Here is a 17,780-nt window from a genome sequence, read left to right as displayed (position 1 = left end):
TCGAAAAGTTCGGGTCTGTTTGTTATCAGTAGGTCCAAGATGTTATCTCCACGAGTCGGTTCTCTGTTTAATTGCTCGAGGTAATTTTCGGATAGTGCACTCAGTATAATGTCACTCGATGCTCTGTCCCTATCACCCGTCCTAAACATCTGAGTGTCCCAGTCTATATCTGGTAAATTGAAATCTCCACCTAAGACTATAATATGCTCAGAAAATTTATGTGAAATGTATTCCAAATTTTCTCTCAGTTGTTCTGCCACTAATGCTGCTGAGTCGGGAGGTCGGTAAAAGGAGCCAATTATCAACCTAGCTCGGTTGTTGAGTGTAACCTCCACCCTAAAATTTCAATCCTGGATAGAGTGGGGATTTTTGCTCATTCTAGTTCCTCCAGGATTGGCCAAGTCCAATCAGCCTGTTATCAAATGTGTGCCAGAAATCATTCCCAGGAGTACAAGGTGGCTAGGACGATGGGCCTGTCACCCTCCCCCTCGTAGCATCGACGTCAAGAAAGGTTGCACTCGACCTACAGTCAGGGATATATTCGTGTCACGGGCTTATGCCACAGTCTGCACCATATTTTTAAGTTAACTGTTTTATTCTCAGCTTCCCTTGTCTCTAAGTCCATACTCCTTCATAGATGATATACTTACGTCATTTGCAGACTAATAATTATAGCTATCACCAGTTGTATTTTTTGTGTTGGTAAGTATTACGAAGTTCATGTGGCAGCAGGTCAGGTGTTGAAGTGTGGACACATGGACGCAGAACAGTTGGTCCACAATGAGAGTCCGCTTACCAGCGCATTCACGACTGTGCAGAAAACATCAGGTCCTAAGTTTGTGATGTGTTCATGGTAAGACTGTTCTACGCAGAGACAAAACAGTCAACACACAGATGAATGTTCATATTAAGGCGCCACGTATAAAAATATCTGCATTTATATGTAGTAGTCCACTTACCGGCGCATTCACGACTGTGCAGAAAACATCAGGTCCTAAGTTTGTGATGTGTTCGTGGTAAGACTGTTCTACGCAGAGGCAAAACAGTCAACACACAGATGAATGTTCATATTAAGGCGCCACGTATAAAAATATCTGCAGTTATATCCATACGCAGGGTGTCATGGATAAAACTGCTGATTTTTTTATATGTGGAACACGAGGAAAACACATAAAGGGAACTACTCAACAAATCTATATAGCTACAGCACAGGAGATACATCAGTAACTATACGCAGTTTCTGTTGATCAATAATAGAATAGTTCTTGTGATACGGTACATGGAGAAGTGCAGAGAACAGCAAAAGCCTTTACTACTTGTTTTCTATTATCTAGAAAAGGCCTTTGATACAGTTCCCAGAGAAGCCATGTGGATGGTCTCAAAACGCTTCGGCTGCCATGAACATGTTGTTGACTTGATTGAAGCTCTCCACGATGATATGACTGGACAGGTCCTCTGCCAGAATGAAACAACTGGTGAATTCCCAATAACAAGTGGGCTTAAACAAGGATGCGTTCTTGCACCAACATTATTTGCATTGTATCTGGCATCCGTAAACAATGCAGGAATAGAAATAAAGTACAGATTCGATGGAGGATTATTCGACCAGTCCAGACTCCATTCAAAAAGGTTCACCAGTACCACTCGTGTGACAGAGCTGCAGTATGCTGATGACAATGCTTCTCCAGCTCATTCAGAGTTGCAGCTGTCAGTTGATTCCTTCAGCAGGGCGTACGAACGATTTGGTCTTTCCATCAATATTCCAAAGACAAAGGTGATGGCGCAGCCAACTCCTGGCTCCTCCGTTCCGGATTTCAGCATATCCATTTATGATACACCCTTGGAACAAGTGGACCATTTCCTCTACCTAGGAAGCATACTGTCATCTAACTGCTCATCTGGAAAAGATGTGGAGAATAGATTACATGCCGCCCATGTAGCATTTGGACGTCTTACAAAGCGTGTCTTACTGAATAAAGACCTATCACTGTACACCAAACTGATGGTGTACAAAGCTGTAGTCATTTCCACCCTGCTATATGGTTGCGAAACCTGGACGTTATACTGCTGTGATCTGAAGAAACTAGAACGCTTCAACCAACAGAAGCTAAGATATATCATGAACCTGAAATGGGATGACTTCATATCCAACACGGCTGTTCTTGAGAAAGCAAAAATTTATAGCATGGAAGCTCTTATCATTGGGCATCAACTCAGATGGGTCGGACATGTCCAGCGGATGAAAAATGACAGACATCCACGCCAAATGCTGTACAGTGAAGTGAGCACAGGTAAAAGGCCACAAGTTGCCCCTCTCAAACGTTATAAGGATCAGTACAAGAAAAATCTGAAAAACTTGAACATCGACTCGAGTAACTGGTCCACAGTAGCGGAAGATCGACGTCGCTGGCGCTCAGTTACCTCAATTGCTCTTCAAAACTTTGAGCTGGAACGTCGAAGAATGGAGAATGACAAACGCTGGAGACGTAAACTCCTCCAGGCTCAGTCACGTCCTCCACCTTCCATCAGCTGTAATGTCTGCGGCCGCCTGTTCCACGCTAGGAGTGGATTGCTACCCATCAACGACACTTCCACGCCTGAACCGTGACAAAGGAAATCTCAGGAGAGAAATGAAAACTCGGAAACGAGTATCAGCCGACGGCGACGGTACATGGTATGTATGTTTGTTTCTCGCGTTCCAGATGTGTACCGACATATACTGGGGCGAGCCGGCTGACGCCACAGTGAGGGCAGCATCTAACCATTCCGACGCCGGGCCCATCTACTACCACCTGTTCGATTACCGAGGACCGGAGCTTGGCAACGGCACGTATGGTACGTCTGGTCTACAACAACTTAAAAAGTTTTTTTCTGATGATTCATAGTGACACAATTTTCCCACGACCCCCTTCTCATCTGTTGCCGTGCACTCGTTTCTTTTTTTATTTTATCTTTTTAAACAAAAACTTACCTGCTATTCACATTCCACACAATCCTAGGGCCTGCCGGCAGTGGCCATTATGCCGCACTTCATCCACTGAATGAAATGAAGTTCATTGATAAGAATAAAAACTATTGCTTGATAAGTTAATGATGCGTGTGGTCCTGAATGGTGGTTGGCTACACATGCTAGCTGAAGCACGAGTAAGATTTCTTGTGTTATGATACGAGCATTTTATTCTGGTTCCCAACTTTTACTCTACCGTAATTTTGACATTAAACCGCCGTAACTTGGCAAACAATATAGATTTTTGTTGTCTCGGGCGACGACTGATCCGGTATATGTTTTTTATTGTGTTTCGAACCATGTTGCTTGAGTTGGGCATAATTAGTCTGGCTCCTTTATGGTAACCTGCTTGAGATGGTTGAACATGTCCAGTACAAGCCTCACCATCACGTCAAGGTCACATGCCAACAGGAGGTTTCTTGTTTTATTTTTAATTGTTTTAAATTTTTCATAATTTTCGTGTTATTTTGTATTATATTTTAATTTTTTAATTTTGTTTAATTTTTTTATTGTTTCTGAAATTGTTTTTATTTTATAGATGCACACATTTTATTCATATACACATGAGACCATATATACAAACATATGAAAAATAGCCATAAATACCTAATACACTGCACAAAATAACAGCAAACATAAACAGGATACCGAACGAAATATCAAATACCATGTGAAATTTAAGATAATAATGTATGTAAATAGCTCATATTATATAGATAAATTTACGATATGACCATATCACATAAATAACCTTACTTAAAAGCTTACTACATCGCACGCTGAATAATAATAGCAACTGGAAAGCGTACATCTTGTTATCTCTTATTTAAAATCCCTGTTGTTGTTTAAAGTATTCAACAATAAAAATTCAAAATTAAGCAACCGCTGCTAGAAAAACTCGCGTGAATAATTTTGGCGAGAAATGTTGCAACGACCAACCCAAATTAACAATAATAAGCAGAAGAACGGTGAAACAAATTATGCTCCACAAAATACGTTCATCTTTTCAGTCCTTATTAAAATTGTCGAAATTAAGCTTGTTTTACCAGAAAATAAATTTTCTACAATATAGCATAGAAGTTTGAATAGGATTGGGGAGAAGAGAAGTTTGTGGCACAACTTGACTAGAAGAAGGGATCGGTTGGTAGGACATGTTTTGAGGCATCAAGGGATCACAAATTTAGCATTGGAGGGCAGCGTGGAGGGTAAAAATCGTAGAGGGAGACCAAGAGATCAATACACTAAGCAGATTCAGAAGGATGTAGGTTGCAGTAGGTACTGGGAGATGAAGAAGCTTGCACAGGATAGAGTAGCATGGAGAGCTGCATCAAACCAGTCTCAGGACTGAAGACCACAACAACAACAGCATAGAAGTTTTCGAAGAAAATGCAGTAAAACGTTTTATATTAGTTATAAATAAAGTGACCTTTTTTCTGACAGTTATTTTCATAGTAGTTTTTGCATTAGTTTAATTTTTTGTGTGGCCATCGACAAAGCTTTAAATGTTCGATCAAACAGTGTATCTTTTCGTACAGTATTGGGCATATTTCTGGACTGATACATGCATTGTTTAGCAAGTCCAAAGATTTCTCGGTTGTTTGAATAGAATATTTAATGCATGAACAACGAAACGATAATGAAGAGTAATAATCAGGTTTTTAAGGTTCCCTGCCTCAATCGGTAAAAACGGAACCCTTATAGGATCACTTCCTTGACCGTCTGTCTGTCCGGTTGTAAAAAACCCCTTTTCTGAGAAATGGGCACATTTATCAAATTGAAATTTATGTCACATATTAAGGTCAACGGTCAATTGGTGTTGTAAAACTTTAAGCTCCTAAGTCAATGCATCAAAAGATACAGCAGTTTGTCACTTATTTTGATACAAACTCATTCATCAAAACCAAAAGGTTGTTGACCTAGAATCATGATATTTGGCTAGATGCGAGGTTTCACAGTACAAGCAACGGAAAAAATCCGAAAATTGTTACTTTTTAATTATAATACGAAAAACATTTTTGGTCTTATGTTAACGGATTGTCTGTCTGTCCGTCCGTTTGTTAAGACCGCTTTTCTTTAGGAATGGGTAGACGTATATCTTGCCTGTATCGACATCAATAACAGAAAAAAATTTTCGCGATTCTCGATTCCTAGGATGCATGAACTATATGCGTACATAATTAGATTTGCACAGAACCCTTTGGGCACGAGTCCTCCGCGCAATTATCCGGGTGTTTTTAAATTATATTCAAATGCTGAGCTTAAAATGCAACACATGTCCACGAATCACAGTTTCATATGCAAATGCGTAATTTTTCGTACGTAAAGCCCAAATGATGAAAGAGTTTGGCAAACGCTTCTTATAATTTCAGTATAATTTTTTTTTCTTATCATCCGTATGACTAAAACGTCTCAGCATGTGCGATTCGAGTAACATGATTTTACGTGCATTTTATGTGCACATTTAGACCGCCATATCGTGGCAGAGGATAAAGCTTTCACAAAAGAATAGAAAGACTGTTAACTACGTGTATGTGTCTACCTTCTTACAAAATTTGAACCGATTCGCGCAAGAGTGAAACACAGAAGTGGCGCGTGTAAGGAAACCTCACAAAAACCGTGTTTTTTGAGAGTGAAATCCCAATAAGACTAGATTTTTTAATCAGTTTTCAATTATAGCGGACTAACGCATTTTCCATTTATTTGATTCACTTTAAACCCTTTCCGCACATTCAGTTCAGGTAAGAACGAATATTACGTGCTATATTTAGCTAGACTTTAAACCATCGTCTCTTGACAGCGAATAAAGATTAGTAGATTTAAAAAAATCTTTTTGACATTATCCATTTATCTATTTTCGTGCAAAGCTTGCACCGATCCATTTAAAGTATAGAATTGGGGCTTTTTTACACGTAAAATCCAGACGAAGTAAGATTTTTTCGAAGGGTGAAAACTTATCTTAGACCAAGGTCTGATATACCGGTGAACAAATTTTGAAGGATCAGTCTCGCTCCAGATCGGAATCACTTAAGGGTGGCTGATTTTACACGCAAAATCCGAATAGCGAACATACAAATGGTGCCATTAGTTGAGTTTTAATTTCAGCCCAACTAAAAATTTTGGAAGATTTCGGCATTCAAACCTTGCTTAATATACTGTAATATAGCTACAGTAAGACCCGATGTTCGAATAACTATACAAATGGCCGCTGGTCCGGGCTAAACCAAAAACTATTTACCTCCTCATATGAAGTCTTCACGGGTTGTCAGCCGAGTGGCGTCGTCGTCTCGTAGCAACATTTCGATGGAATGTGTCTCCATCATCTTCGCCTGAAGATGATGGAGATGCATTCCATCGAAGCGTTGCTACGAGAAGACGACGCTACTCGGCTGACAACCCGTGAAGACTTCATACGTAAAATTCGCCGAGAAAGCCTGCACTCACATATATTTACCTCCTGTTTCTGCCTCAAACAGGAACCAAACATCGAGACTTATAGCGCTCCCGCGAGCCTTATTTGTCGATGGTTCAAATGGTTAAATTGGCTCTGAGCACTATGCGACTTAACTTCTGAGGTCATCAGTCGCCTATAACTTAGAACTAATTAAACCTAACTAACCTAAGGACATCACACACATCCATGCCCGAGGCAGGATTCGAACCTGCGACGGTAGCGGTCGCTCGGTTCCAGACAGTAGCACCTAGAACCGCACGGCCACTCCGGCCGGCTTTATTTGTAGAAAGCATGTGAATTAACTATCCTAGCTAAAGCATCCTTCAAACTACCTGCGTGGCAACTGATACTGCGTCTTGTCCAAGAAAGCATGGTTGGCACTGCAGGTAGAGGTTTTCAGAATTTTTCCCTGAGACAACTGGAACTTTTCTTGCGAAACAGCGCGCAAAGTACTCAATTTGCAAATGCCCTAAAGTGTAGTTTTGTTACCTTCTTCATCATGCAAACGTCGTTGACTTCGAAGACCTTTATTACGTACTCGTTATTTATGCACATATTTGTCAGATGAGCGTATCTCCTCTGCACTGACTTTACCTGAGCTCAGTAAAATGTCTTTATCTGAGTCATCACAATCATTTATCAGCACTTTCTTCCGTGAGGAAAACACTTTTGAAGTTCCTATGCATCTTCCACATGTCTCACGTGCTGTTGCAAGTGTGTGCTATCACTGGCGCTACTACTGTAAAGGAAATTACACGATGGAAATGCCTCACTCTTAAGCCCTCGTTTGCGCGGTAAACTTAGCAGTCCAGAAGGCAAGTCTCTAATATAAACAGTTTCTTTGAAATGACGAGAACGTTTTCTAGCATTTGCAACAGTCACACCCAGCATCTTTTGCAGACTTGCGTTGCGGGAGAATGCATGAAGCACTACTTCATTCCCCTCAGTGTTGCGATGATGGGAATTACAGCCAACAACAGCACAACCTGGTTACATGGCATTACTATCGCATGATTACATCTACTTGACTATTCTGCATTTCATATTTAAGTACCTGCCAGAGGTTTTTTCAAAAAAAAAAAAAGTTCAAATGTGTGTGAAATCTTATGGGACTTAACTGCTAAGGTCATTAGTCCTTAAGCTTACACACTACCTAACCTAAATTATCCTAATGACAAACACACACACCCGTGCCCGAGGGAAGACTCGAACCTCCGCCGGGACCAGCCGCACAGTCCATGCATGACTGCAGCGCCTGAGACCGCTCGGCTAGTCCCGCGCGGCAGAGGTTTTTTTCAAATTATGCTCGGACTCTTTAACGTTTCACCCTCTAACAGCGCGTGGGAAAAATTAACACTTAAGTCTTTTTTTACAAGCTCTGATTTCTCTTATTTCACAGTGAAGAGCCCAAGAAACTGGTACACCTGCATAATATCGTGTAGGATCCGCGCGAGCACTCACAAATGCCGCAGCACGACGTGGCATCGTAGAAGAGTTTCTGTAAAGTTTGGAATGTAGGAGACGAGGTACTGGCAGCAGTAACGCTGTGAGGACGGGGCGTGAGTCGTGCTTGGGTAGCTCAGATGGTAGAGCACTTGCCCGCGAAAGGCAAAGGTCCCGAGTTCGAATCTCGATCCGGCACGCAGATTTAATCTCCCAGGAAGTCTCATTAATGTAGTAATGTTCAACAGGCATGCGTAGATACTCAAATGAAAAACGGAAATAAAAATAATAACCGGGTTTCCACCACGGGGCGGAAAGTAAAGCCACGACGCTGGCGACTGCGCCACCGTTTTGTTTACATGGTTTATTGACTAAAATACACATGAATTACCTCGAAAACTTTGACCGTCGTTTTCTCAGAAACTGTCAAACATCTACGGATAAACCGAGATACGTGTTCACTTATTTTGACCCCTCTTTCACTGAGCGAAGTTTCTGGGAACTCGGGAGATGCATTAGCCGTGTTCTCCTCGTCAGTGCACAAAATAATCTGAGAAACAGCGAAGATGTGTCTACTGATAATGATACTGCCTTCGGCACAAGTCTCATCCCTGAGAAGATGTAAGAAAAACCCAGAATTTTCGCTACACTTAGCAAATGACAGCCAACCTTACCTGATTAAAAATTAAAATGAATGTAATAGGCGAGAGAAAAAATTCAGCACTATTCAGCGCCTGCATTCTTGTACTCTGACCCAGAATCAGTACTACACCGATTCAATATGGAGCTAAATTAATGGCAACGGTAAAGGTGATCTGCAGAATACGATATTCGGGGTGAGTTCGGGGTAAGTAGGGCTTGTTAACAGCTGACGTTGTCGCGTACAAAACACATATAGGATCTACCCTTGCACATTTTTCGACTTTTATTAACTTCATTTCCCGTCTTTTCAGTCGCGAATGGAATAAATGCAGGAACGGGTAAGAATGTAAACTCACATGCGTTGGTAATGGAACTGGGAGTCAATGGTCAATTTGCTTTCGCGCTATTGAAGCCAGCACAGCGTGAAATTCATAGATGTAGCAACCACGTCCCTTACATTTAAAGACAATCAGTATGGAGTGAAATTAACTGGTGATTTCTGAACGGGAAAAGTGAACTGAAGATTTCGCTTTTCTGGGTGAGTTAGGAGTAACTAGACCTTATCAGCAAACCATGTCGCGCATCAACCGTTCTCTTTCGCTGCTATCTGCACTTACTTGGTTCACCAGCGCAAAAACTAAAACAGAGCCAGTAAGATTTGGTGTGTAATTCCTTAACTGCATCATTTCATATCATTTTTTCTAGTTATAATACGTAATTATAAACACTCTCTAAACTTATAATAATAAAAATTATAGCTCCCCATTAACAACTGTTACAAAATGTCGTGAAAATAACTGAGTGAGCCGGCCGAAGTGGCCGTGCGGTTAAAGGCGCTGCAGTCTGGAACCGCAAGACCGCTACGGTCGCAGGTTCGAATCCTGCCTCGGGCATGGATGTTTGTGATGTCCTTAGGTTAGTTAGGTTTAACTAGTTCTAAGTTCTAGGGGACTAATAACCTCAGGAGTTGAGTCCCATAGTGCTCAGAGCCATTTGAACCATTTTAACTGAGTGAACATTCCTAATTCCGTAAACACCTTCGAAGAAGAGCACGCAGACACCATTTTGCGCAGGCGAAACTACATTCCGATGGAGGAATTAATGAATGTTGTGACACCACTAAATCTTGAATAGTTCTCTAGTGTTAGCGGTTGTAGTTGGCGCTTCATGTCTTCCAAATTAAACGCCGCCTTCCCTAAGACCTTCGTTGTACAGAGTTTCGAAGTGTGTGCGAATATTTGAAAGACAAGGTAACATGTTAAAAGCTGAAGGTAGTTGAGAAAAAATAGCGTGCTGTATGATGGGCGCAAGTTGTCACGCTAGAATGTAACTTTATGGAGATATGTGGGAAGTTTAGGCCATGTGATTATAGAGTTTTCCAAAACTGAGACGTCATTGTCTCAATGACTACAAATATAAGATACCAGAGATCTTTTTCAGTGGCACCGCACGACATAACAAATGAACCTTTTGTTTGACAGTAAGTCAGGACTCTCAGTATCCGAGTTCGATTATCATCCGTACCCAAACTGTAACCTTCCCGTATAAATGAAAAAATATAAAATAATGGTGTGTAACCTTCCCGAACAAAAAATAAAAATAATTAAAGTTGGGTAATTAAATTCTGACGTATGAAAACTGATAAATCTTAACTCATGAAAAACTGATAAATTTTGACGGAAGCAGCGCTACGCCATGGCCCTGTAAAATCAATCTGAATCTGTCCATGAGAAATAAACTGAAAAATTCTTACCTCGTGATGGTGTCGCCGGATAACGCTGTCTATATATCTGCTCGTAAATGGCACGCCTTAGTGCAATTCTGGCCTATCTACTAATATAGGATAACGTTTGTCTGAGATCTGAATTACTAGAAAAACAGACTTTACTTAGTGACACAGCTGCACAGCTGGTCGTCTGATTACTAAACAGCACGTGACTATGATCTGACAAAAATTCTGGAATATTTTAATTTAGATAAATGACTGGATCGGGACTGGCAATGACTTAAGGGGGAATTATACTTTTATAGTTGACTAGTAAAAACAATTATAGTCTGAATATTTTTTACGTTATTGATAAATATCTACTATCCATTACACGGGAATATATTACAAATATGGGTCAACTGGTGCTGACGAATCACAAAAGAAAACATTGAAACAAATTTATATTAACATGTCAGACAAGTGACTTAACTACGCGCATGCCAATAAATATAATAAAATTTACCTTACAATAGATGGTTGACTTAATTACACTGTTGATTTTTCATTATATTAACAGTTATTCATTTGTTCACCATCATCTCAATCCATGGAATCATTTAGCTCTGCGGCTGATCACAATTATTATTCAGTTCCATATAATAAAATTTTATAATTTGTTCTGCACTGTGACTTTAACAACAGCGACAGACTACCATAACAGTGTAGCAGCGAGCCACTGCAACTGTGGCAAAGACTGCTCTGACCTGCGACTATTGCAGCTCTCTTTTAACAAGGGCAAAGATATTTTGTTTCAGGTAGCGCCTGTGAATTGTCGTTCTAGCAAATGAGCAATACATCGAGATTACATTTTCTCCAGCAGGGTGCTGAACCTCTTACAACTCTCATCTTGATTCAGCAGTTAATGTCATTCAACGCTCTTCCACATGTTCTAACAGTCAGCACCCTCTTATTGCCCAAAACCGATTCATCAATTTGGAAGTACCGTAAGGTTAAATTTTGGCGGCTGGTAACAATTTCACAGCATTTGGCACGCTGAGATAGTAAGTGAGAGGTAGCAATCGGTAGAATTTAAATAAACAGTTTTCATAATACTCATCTGTTATTGTTCTTCTCTATTGTCGGAAATTATGGGCTCGTAATCGATGTCCATCCTAGATTCTGAAATGCAACTTCATATACTGGTCTAGAGAATACTCGGTTTCATTTTCTTAAATGATATGAACACTCGTTGAGTTTCTGTTGTCGAACAGATATATTTTTAGTTACTTCACTTCGCAATACAATTGAGTTCAACTTCCACGCTAGTTGAACACATACATAAATCTTACTCCGCACTCGTACTGGACAAGAACAAAGATTTACCTATGACAACATATAGCAAAGAAAATAATATCGTATATTTATCTATTCATGCAAAGTCATCTATGGAAAATACATTTAAAAAAAAAAGTACGAATAATTGTATATTGTTGTCTATCATTTTGAGATGTCCATACTAATCATAGTAATTACATAAAATGTTTATATATGTTGACGTTTATACACTTTCGTATAGCTATTTGGCAGTGGATTTCTGGGTTTTGAGTCTTTAATTTGGGAATCAGTCATTTCATATTATTCAAGATTGGTCATTGGATTTTGTCTCACCATAACCACTTTCATTATAATGTGCTCCTGCAAATCAGGTTCAACTAACGGAAGTAGTACACAGAGTTTCACAGGCAAGACAATGTGCTGAAATGACAATCTTTAAAAGTTAAGAGAATATTAACTGTGAACGGCACTTGAGATTTAAGTTATTTTTTCCGTCTTAATAGTACAGACTCTATACTATAGAGCACCGTCTAATGTGAGAAAAATGGTGGAAACCATGCTTACGGAATAGATGATGGTATAGAATCAGACTAGCTCATAAGACGTGTAAGTAGCCTCGTTGATTTGTTCTAATCATCCATCCCATTCTTCGTTTGTTATTATGGTGGGTGTACATTTAGTTTTCACTTATTTGTAATCCTAGTATCAGTTGTTAATTGATTCAGAAATGTACAATATTAAAGCTTCGTGTCTGGGTTTTTGATATCATTAGAAATGGTGATATACTTCAATTAGACAAGCATATGGCGTTGAAACTGGTAATAAATTTCAAAGAACTGTCCCAGTGATTACCTGGGGCAGTTCAGACAGTGATGCCGAAACACTGTTTTGAGCTCCACTTCCCTCTGAAACACTTCACATTTTCAAATTTAGTTACATCCTAATTGTTTTATTATAAAATTGCAGCCAGAGTTTCTTTTACTTAGGTACAAGCCACGCCTCGCAGGGCTTCATGATGTTCTACAACGAGCGTATGGGGCTGCCAGATCCCAATACGACGTTTGGTCAGTTGAGACTGGCCATGATACGGCTGTGGAGCAACTTCATTAAATACGGGTAAGTGGAGGACACAAGCTGCGTTTTATGTACTGTAACAGCTAAGGGAGTTTGTTCCTTTCTTCTTTTGTTATTACTACCCCAGCACCTCTTCCCTAATAGTGTAAAGCGCTCTAAGACTGTAGATAGTGGATGGCGGGGGAAGGTGATACGGGCGCGAAAAGTGGCCACTGCATATTTTTTGCCGTGAGCAGTGCTGCTGCCTGCCGAGAAGAGGTAAAACTAGTTCTTGTCAGTGAGTTTGACAGAGGAGGTTTGTTTCGTTACTTTTGAGTTAAAACTATTCTGATTTTCAGTCGTCTCGTGTATGGTAAGTCATTTGTTTTATTCTTGTTACCTCACTTAGATGCAGAGTAATAGTATTTTACGATGTAAAAGTTTAAACATCTTTTGGTTTACAAATATAGTATCTTGTTGTTTCTTGCTACTTGATAGTTTCGTATGTGAACTACTAATGCCGGCATGGTGTCCGAACGGGGAAAAGTGGGCTGGCAGTGGATAAAAACCGCTCTTCAGCCAAAGGTTACATAAACTGTATTTAAGGACGGTTAAAATATATAAAAGGTGACAATACCAAGAGATTTTGTGAAAAACACATATGTGGACGATATTTACGGTTTTTACATCAAAACGAGTGACAAAAGGGCAAACGGGGGGGGGGGAGAATCGAAAGAAAACTGTATTTGAGTGACACTCATCAGTTATACACAGTCTACATCTACATCGATATCCACGATACGGCGCGTTGCGGAGGTTACCCCGTACCACTACTAGTCATTTCCTTACCTGTTCCACTCTCAAATACACTGATCGGCTAGAACATTATCACCAGCTACCTAACAGCCGGTATACCCATTTTCGGCAAGGATAACAGCGGTGACGCGTCGTGGCATGGAAGCAAAGAGGGCTTGGTAGGTCTCTGGAGGGAGTTGGCATCACATCTGCACACAAAAGTCACCTAATTACCGTAAATTCTGGGGAGGGTTGCGATGAGCTCTGAAGCCATGTTTAATCACATCCCAGATGTGTTTGATCAGGTTCAGATCTAGCTAGTTAGGCAGCCAACCTATCAATTGGAACACACCACTGTGTTCCTTGAACCACTCCATTACACTCCTGGCATTGTGACATGGCGCATTATATTTTCAAAAACTGCCACTGCCATCGGGAAACATGATCGTCATGAAGGGGTGTACGTGGTCTGCAACCAGTGTATGATACTCCTTGGTCATCATGGTGCCTTGCGCGACCTCCGCTGCACCCATGGATGCCCACGTGAATATTTCCCAGAACATAATGGAGCCGCAGCAAGTTGTCTCCTTCCCGCAGCACGGGTGTCAAGGAGCTGTTCCCCTGGAAGACGACGGATTCGCTCCCTCCCATCGGTATGATGAGGAAGATGTCGGGATTCATCAGACCATGCAATGCTCTGGCACTGCGCCAAAGTCTAGGGTTGAAGGTCACGTACCCATTTCAGTCATAGCTGCTGATGTCATAGTGTTAACACTGGCACATACGTGGGTCGTAGGCTGTGGGGGCTCATCGTTAGGAGTGTTGAGTGCACTGTATTTTCAGGCACACTTGTACTCTACCCACCATTAAAGTCTGATGTTAGTTCTGTCACAGTGCGCCGCCTGTCCTGCTTTACCAGTCAGCCCAGCCTCTGACATCCGGCATCTGTAATGAGAGACAGCCGCCCAACGCCATGACGTCTGGACAAGATTTCACCTTGGTTTCGCCACTTGTTTAAGACACTTACCACGCCACTCCTCGAACACCCGACACGTTCTGCAGTTTCCGAAATGCTCGTGTCGAGCCCTCAGGCCTTCACAATCTGCCCTCAGTCAAACTCAAATAGATCGCGCTCCTTCCTAACTCTACACACGGTCAGCACGCTAACTGATACTACATGCACTGTTCTTGTGTTTGACTAGCAGTCATTCCTCGCCAGGTGATGCTGCTGTCTGCTGGATGGATTTCTGTAGATGGATCGGTGGTCGTAATGTTCTGGATGATCAGTGTAGAACGAGGGAAAAACGACTGTCTGTACACCTCCGTATGAACCCTAATTTCTAGTGTCTTATCTTCGTGGTCCTTACATGCAATGTATGTGGGAGGCAACAGAATCGTTCTGCAGTCAGTTTCAAATGCCGGTTCTCTAAATTTTCTGAATAGAGTTCCTTGAAAAGAATGTCGCATTTGAGTTCCTGAAGCAACTCTGCAACATTTGCATGTTGTCGAACCCACCAGCAACAAACCTAGCAGCCCACCTCTGAATTGCTTCGACGCCTTCCTTTAATCTATCCTGGTATGGATCCCAAACACATGAGCAGTACTCAAGAATAAGTCGCACTAGCGTCCTATCTGTGATCTCCTTTACAGATGAACCGCACTTTTCTAGAATTCTCTCAATGAACCGAAGTCGACCATTCGCTTTTCCTACCTCAGTCCTCCCATATTTGTTCCATTTCATATCACCTAGTAATAGATATTTTAACGACGTGACTGTGTCAAGCAGGATACTGCTAATGCTGTATCCGAACATTATGGATTTGTTTTTTCCTATTCATCCACACTAACTTACATTTTTCTACACATTAATGTGACCACCAGGTGTGTTCGAAGTCAACGTGCAATACCTAGTCATAGACGGAAGGTGGCCGCCCTAGCAGTGGAGAGTATATAAAGCTTGTCGGCGGGACGCGGAAAACATTGCAGTCGTTGTCGGAATGAGGAAACAGATGGAGCTATCCAAGACAACTGTGGTGCACCATGGGCCTTAGATGACAGGGATGAACTACAGCTGCGGAGATGACTACGGGTGAACAGATGTGCAACTGTCGAGCAACTGATCGCCCAGATGAACCAATGGGCTACAAGCAGTGCCTCCTCAACGACAATTCTGCGAAAGCTGTTGCGTAAGGGGCTTCGCAGCAGGCACCTGCTTCATGCACCCATGCTGGCTGCTGTTCATAGGTGACGAAGGACGGAGTTTGCACGCCATAACCGCAATTGGACGTGCGCTGAGCGGCGACAGGTGGCTTTTTCAGATGAATCACGTTTTATGCTCCATTGGACAGGTGGCCTCTGGTGTCTACAGCCCTGCAACAATCGTCGGAAGGGTCCAGGCCAGAGGAGCGAGCGTTATGATCTGTGGAATACTTTTACGGCATTCCCTGGAAGGCACAACGGATTAAAATGAACTTGCATCCATCCTTGGGAACCATGTCCATCCGTACATGCAGTTTTTTTTTTCCTCAGCAGTTTGCATCTACCAGCAGAACAATGCAACGTATCACGCAGCTCACAGTGTATGTTTGTGTTTCAAAGAGCACCAGGATGAGTCTACCGTACTCCCCCGGTCATTAAAACCCCCAGATTTACGAGGAGGTACCCAAAAAACCGGAATTACTTCTTAAAAGCTATATATTTTCAAACTCTATAAAAAACAGACTTATCGCCTCCAAAATACTCTCCATTACAACTAGTATATCTGTCCCGTCGGTGCTTCCACATTTCGAAAAGTTTTTTATAGTCACCTTTAGAAATGGATGACAGCTCCTCCCTCGTTTTATTCTTGACTTCTTCAATGTTGTCAAATCGATATCCTTTCATGCCCCTTTTCAGTCGCCCAGAGTCAGGTCAGGCGAGTAAGGCGCGTGGGACAGCCGAACCATGCCATTTTTAGCTAAAAACTGTCTAACAGAGATGGCTGTGCGTGTAGGTGGGTTGTAGCAGTGGAAGAACCAGTCTCCTGTTGACCGCAAATCGGGTCTTTTTGGACGAACACTGTTGCACAGTCTTCGTAAAACATCCAAATAAAATTTAATTGACGGTCTGACCTGGTGGAACAAACTCTGAATGAACTACGCTCTTAGCATCAAAAAAGCAAATCAGCGTTGTTTTGATGCATGATTTGACTGGACGACATTTTTTTGGAGAGGGTGACGATAACGTCTTCCACTGGCTTGACTGTTGCTTTGTTTCTGGGTCGTAAACATAGCACCATGACTCATCATCAGCAATGACCTCCGGCAGATAATCTGGATCAGTTTCAAGCTGTTGTTTCAAAGAACGTCAAGTTTCAGCTCGATGTTCCTTTTGATTGTCAGTCACCCAAGGAACAAACTTGGCAGCACCCCTTTTCATCCCGAAATCTTCCTGAACCTAGCGCCAAGACAACCCACTAATCTCTGACAGTTGATCAATTGTCTGTCGACGGTCTGTGAGCACAAGCTCTCGAATTTTTCAATATTTTTGTCGATTCGGGTAGTTGATGGACGTGCAGAACGAGGTTTGTCACCAATAGACATGTCGCCATTTTTAAATCGAACAAACCTTTCGTACACTTGAGTTTTTCCCATAGCTTCATCTTGGTAAGTTGTTTTCGACATTAAAACAGTTTCAGCGGCATTTTTACCGAGTGTAAAACAACATTTCGGTGCTGTACATTGTGCATTTAAATTTTCCATCATAAAAAACTAAACAAGAACAAAACAGCACTAGCAAAAACAATCACTGCAGATGAACAGATCAATTCAAGTCGACAACACAGGTGGCGCTGAACCGGCAATGAGTTGCACTATACCCTAGCAACAGAAATGGTTACTACACAAGCTCCGTCCACGCCAATATTATTCCGTTTCTTTTTTGTTATACTACCTCGATGAGGTGGTACCATGGAACCTAGCAGAGCTGACCACAGCACTGGAGTCCGTATGGCTCCACAGCCCTGTCTGTACCTTCCAGAATCTGACTGGCTGTCTTTATGCACGTCCGCGCTACGGAAGGTGGGCTATTCAGGCTTTTGACGAGTGGTCACATTGATGTGACTGGACCGTGTACTAAGCACAATGTAGTCTTCATTATCTGTGATTTCACATTTTGGCGCTTTCAGTGTGAGAAGCTTGTATGAAGGAGTACAAATTTTTAATTTCGCCAGGCGACCAGACTACAGCACGGAAGTAAAAGCACAGTTCTGGTACTGGCATACGGCCAACCTCCCACTACAAAGGTTTAATAATCTTACTGGAAGCAGCCTCACACAACGCAACGTTTCTGAACTATAAATAATTGCG

The 17,780-nt window shown here is 41.7% G+C and overlaps 1 protein-coding gene across 1 annotated transcript in view; it reads left to right on the top strand.

Annotated features, from left to right (window-relative positions):
• The window catches only part of LOC126199296 (venom carboxylesterase-6-like), an 85,108-nt gene that overhangs the window by 66,957 nt on the left and 371 nt on the right, over window positions 1-17,780 (top strand). Inside the window, exons 8-9 of the mRNA XM_049936121.1 lie at window positions 2,703-2,835; window positions 12,573-12,702. Of these exons, the coding sequence (XP_049792078.1) occupies window positions 2,703-2,835; window positions 12,573-12,702 (263 nt within the window). The remainder of the gene's footprint in view (window positions 1-2,702; window positions 2,836-12,572; window positions 12,703-17,780) is intronic.

This window comes from Schistocerca nitens, chromosome 8 (genome assembly GCF_023898315.1).
Source record: "Schistocerca nitens isolate TAMUIC-IGC-003100 chromosome 8, iqSchNite1.1, whole genome shotgun sequence".
NCBI classification, from domain to species: Eukaryota; Metazoa; Arthropoda; class Insecta; order Orthoptera; family Acrididae; genus Schistocerca; species Schistocerca nitens.
This window is presented reverse-complemented; position numbering and strand designations above follow the sequence as displayed.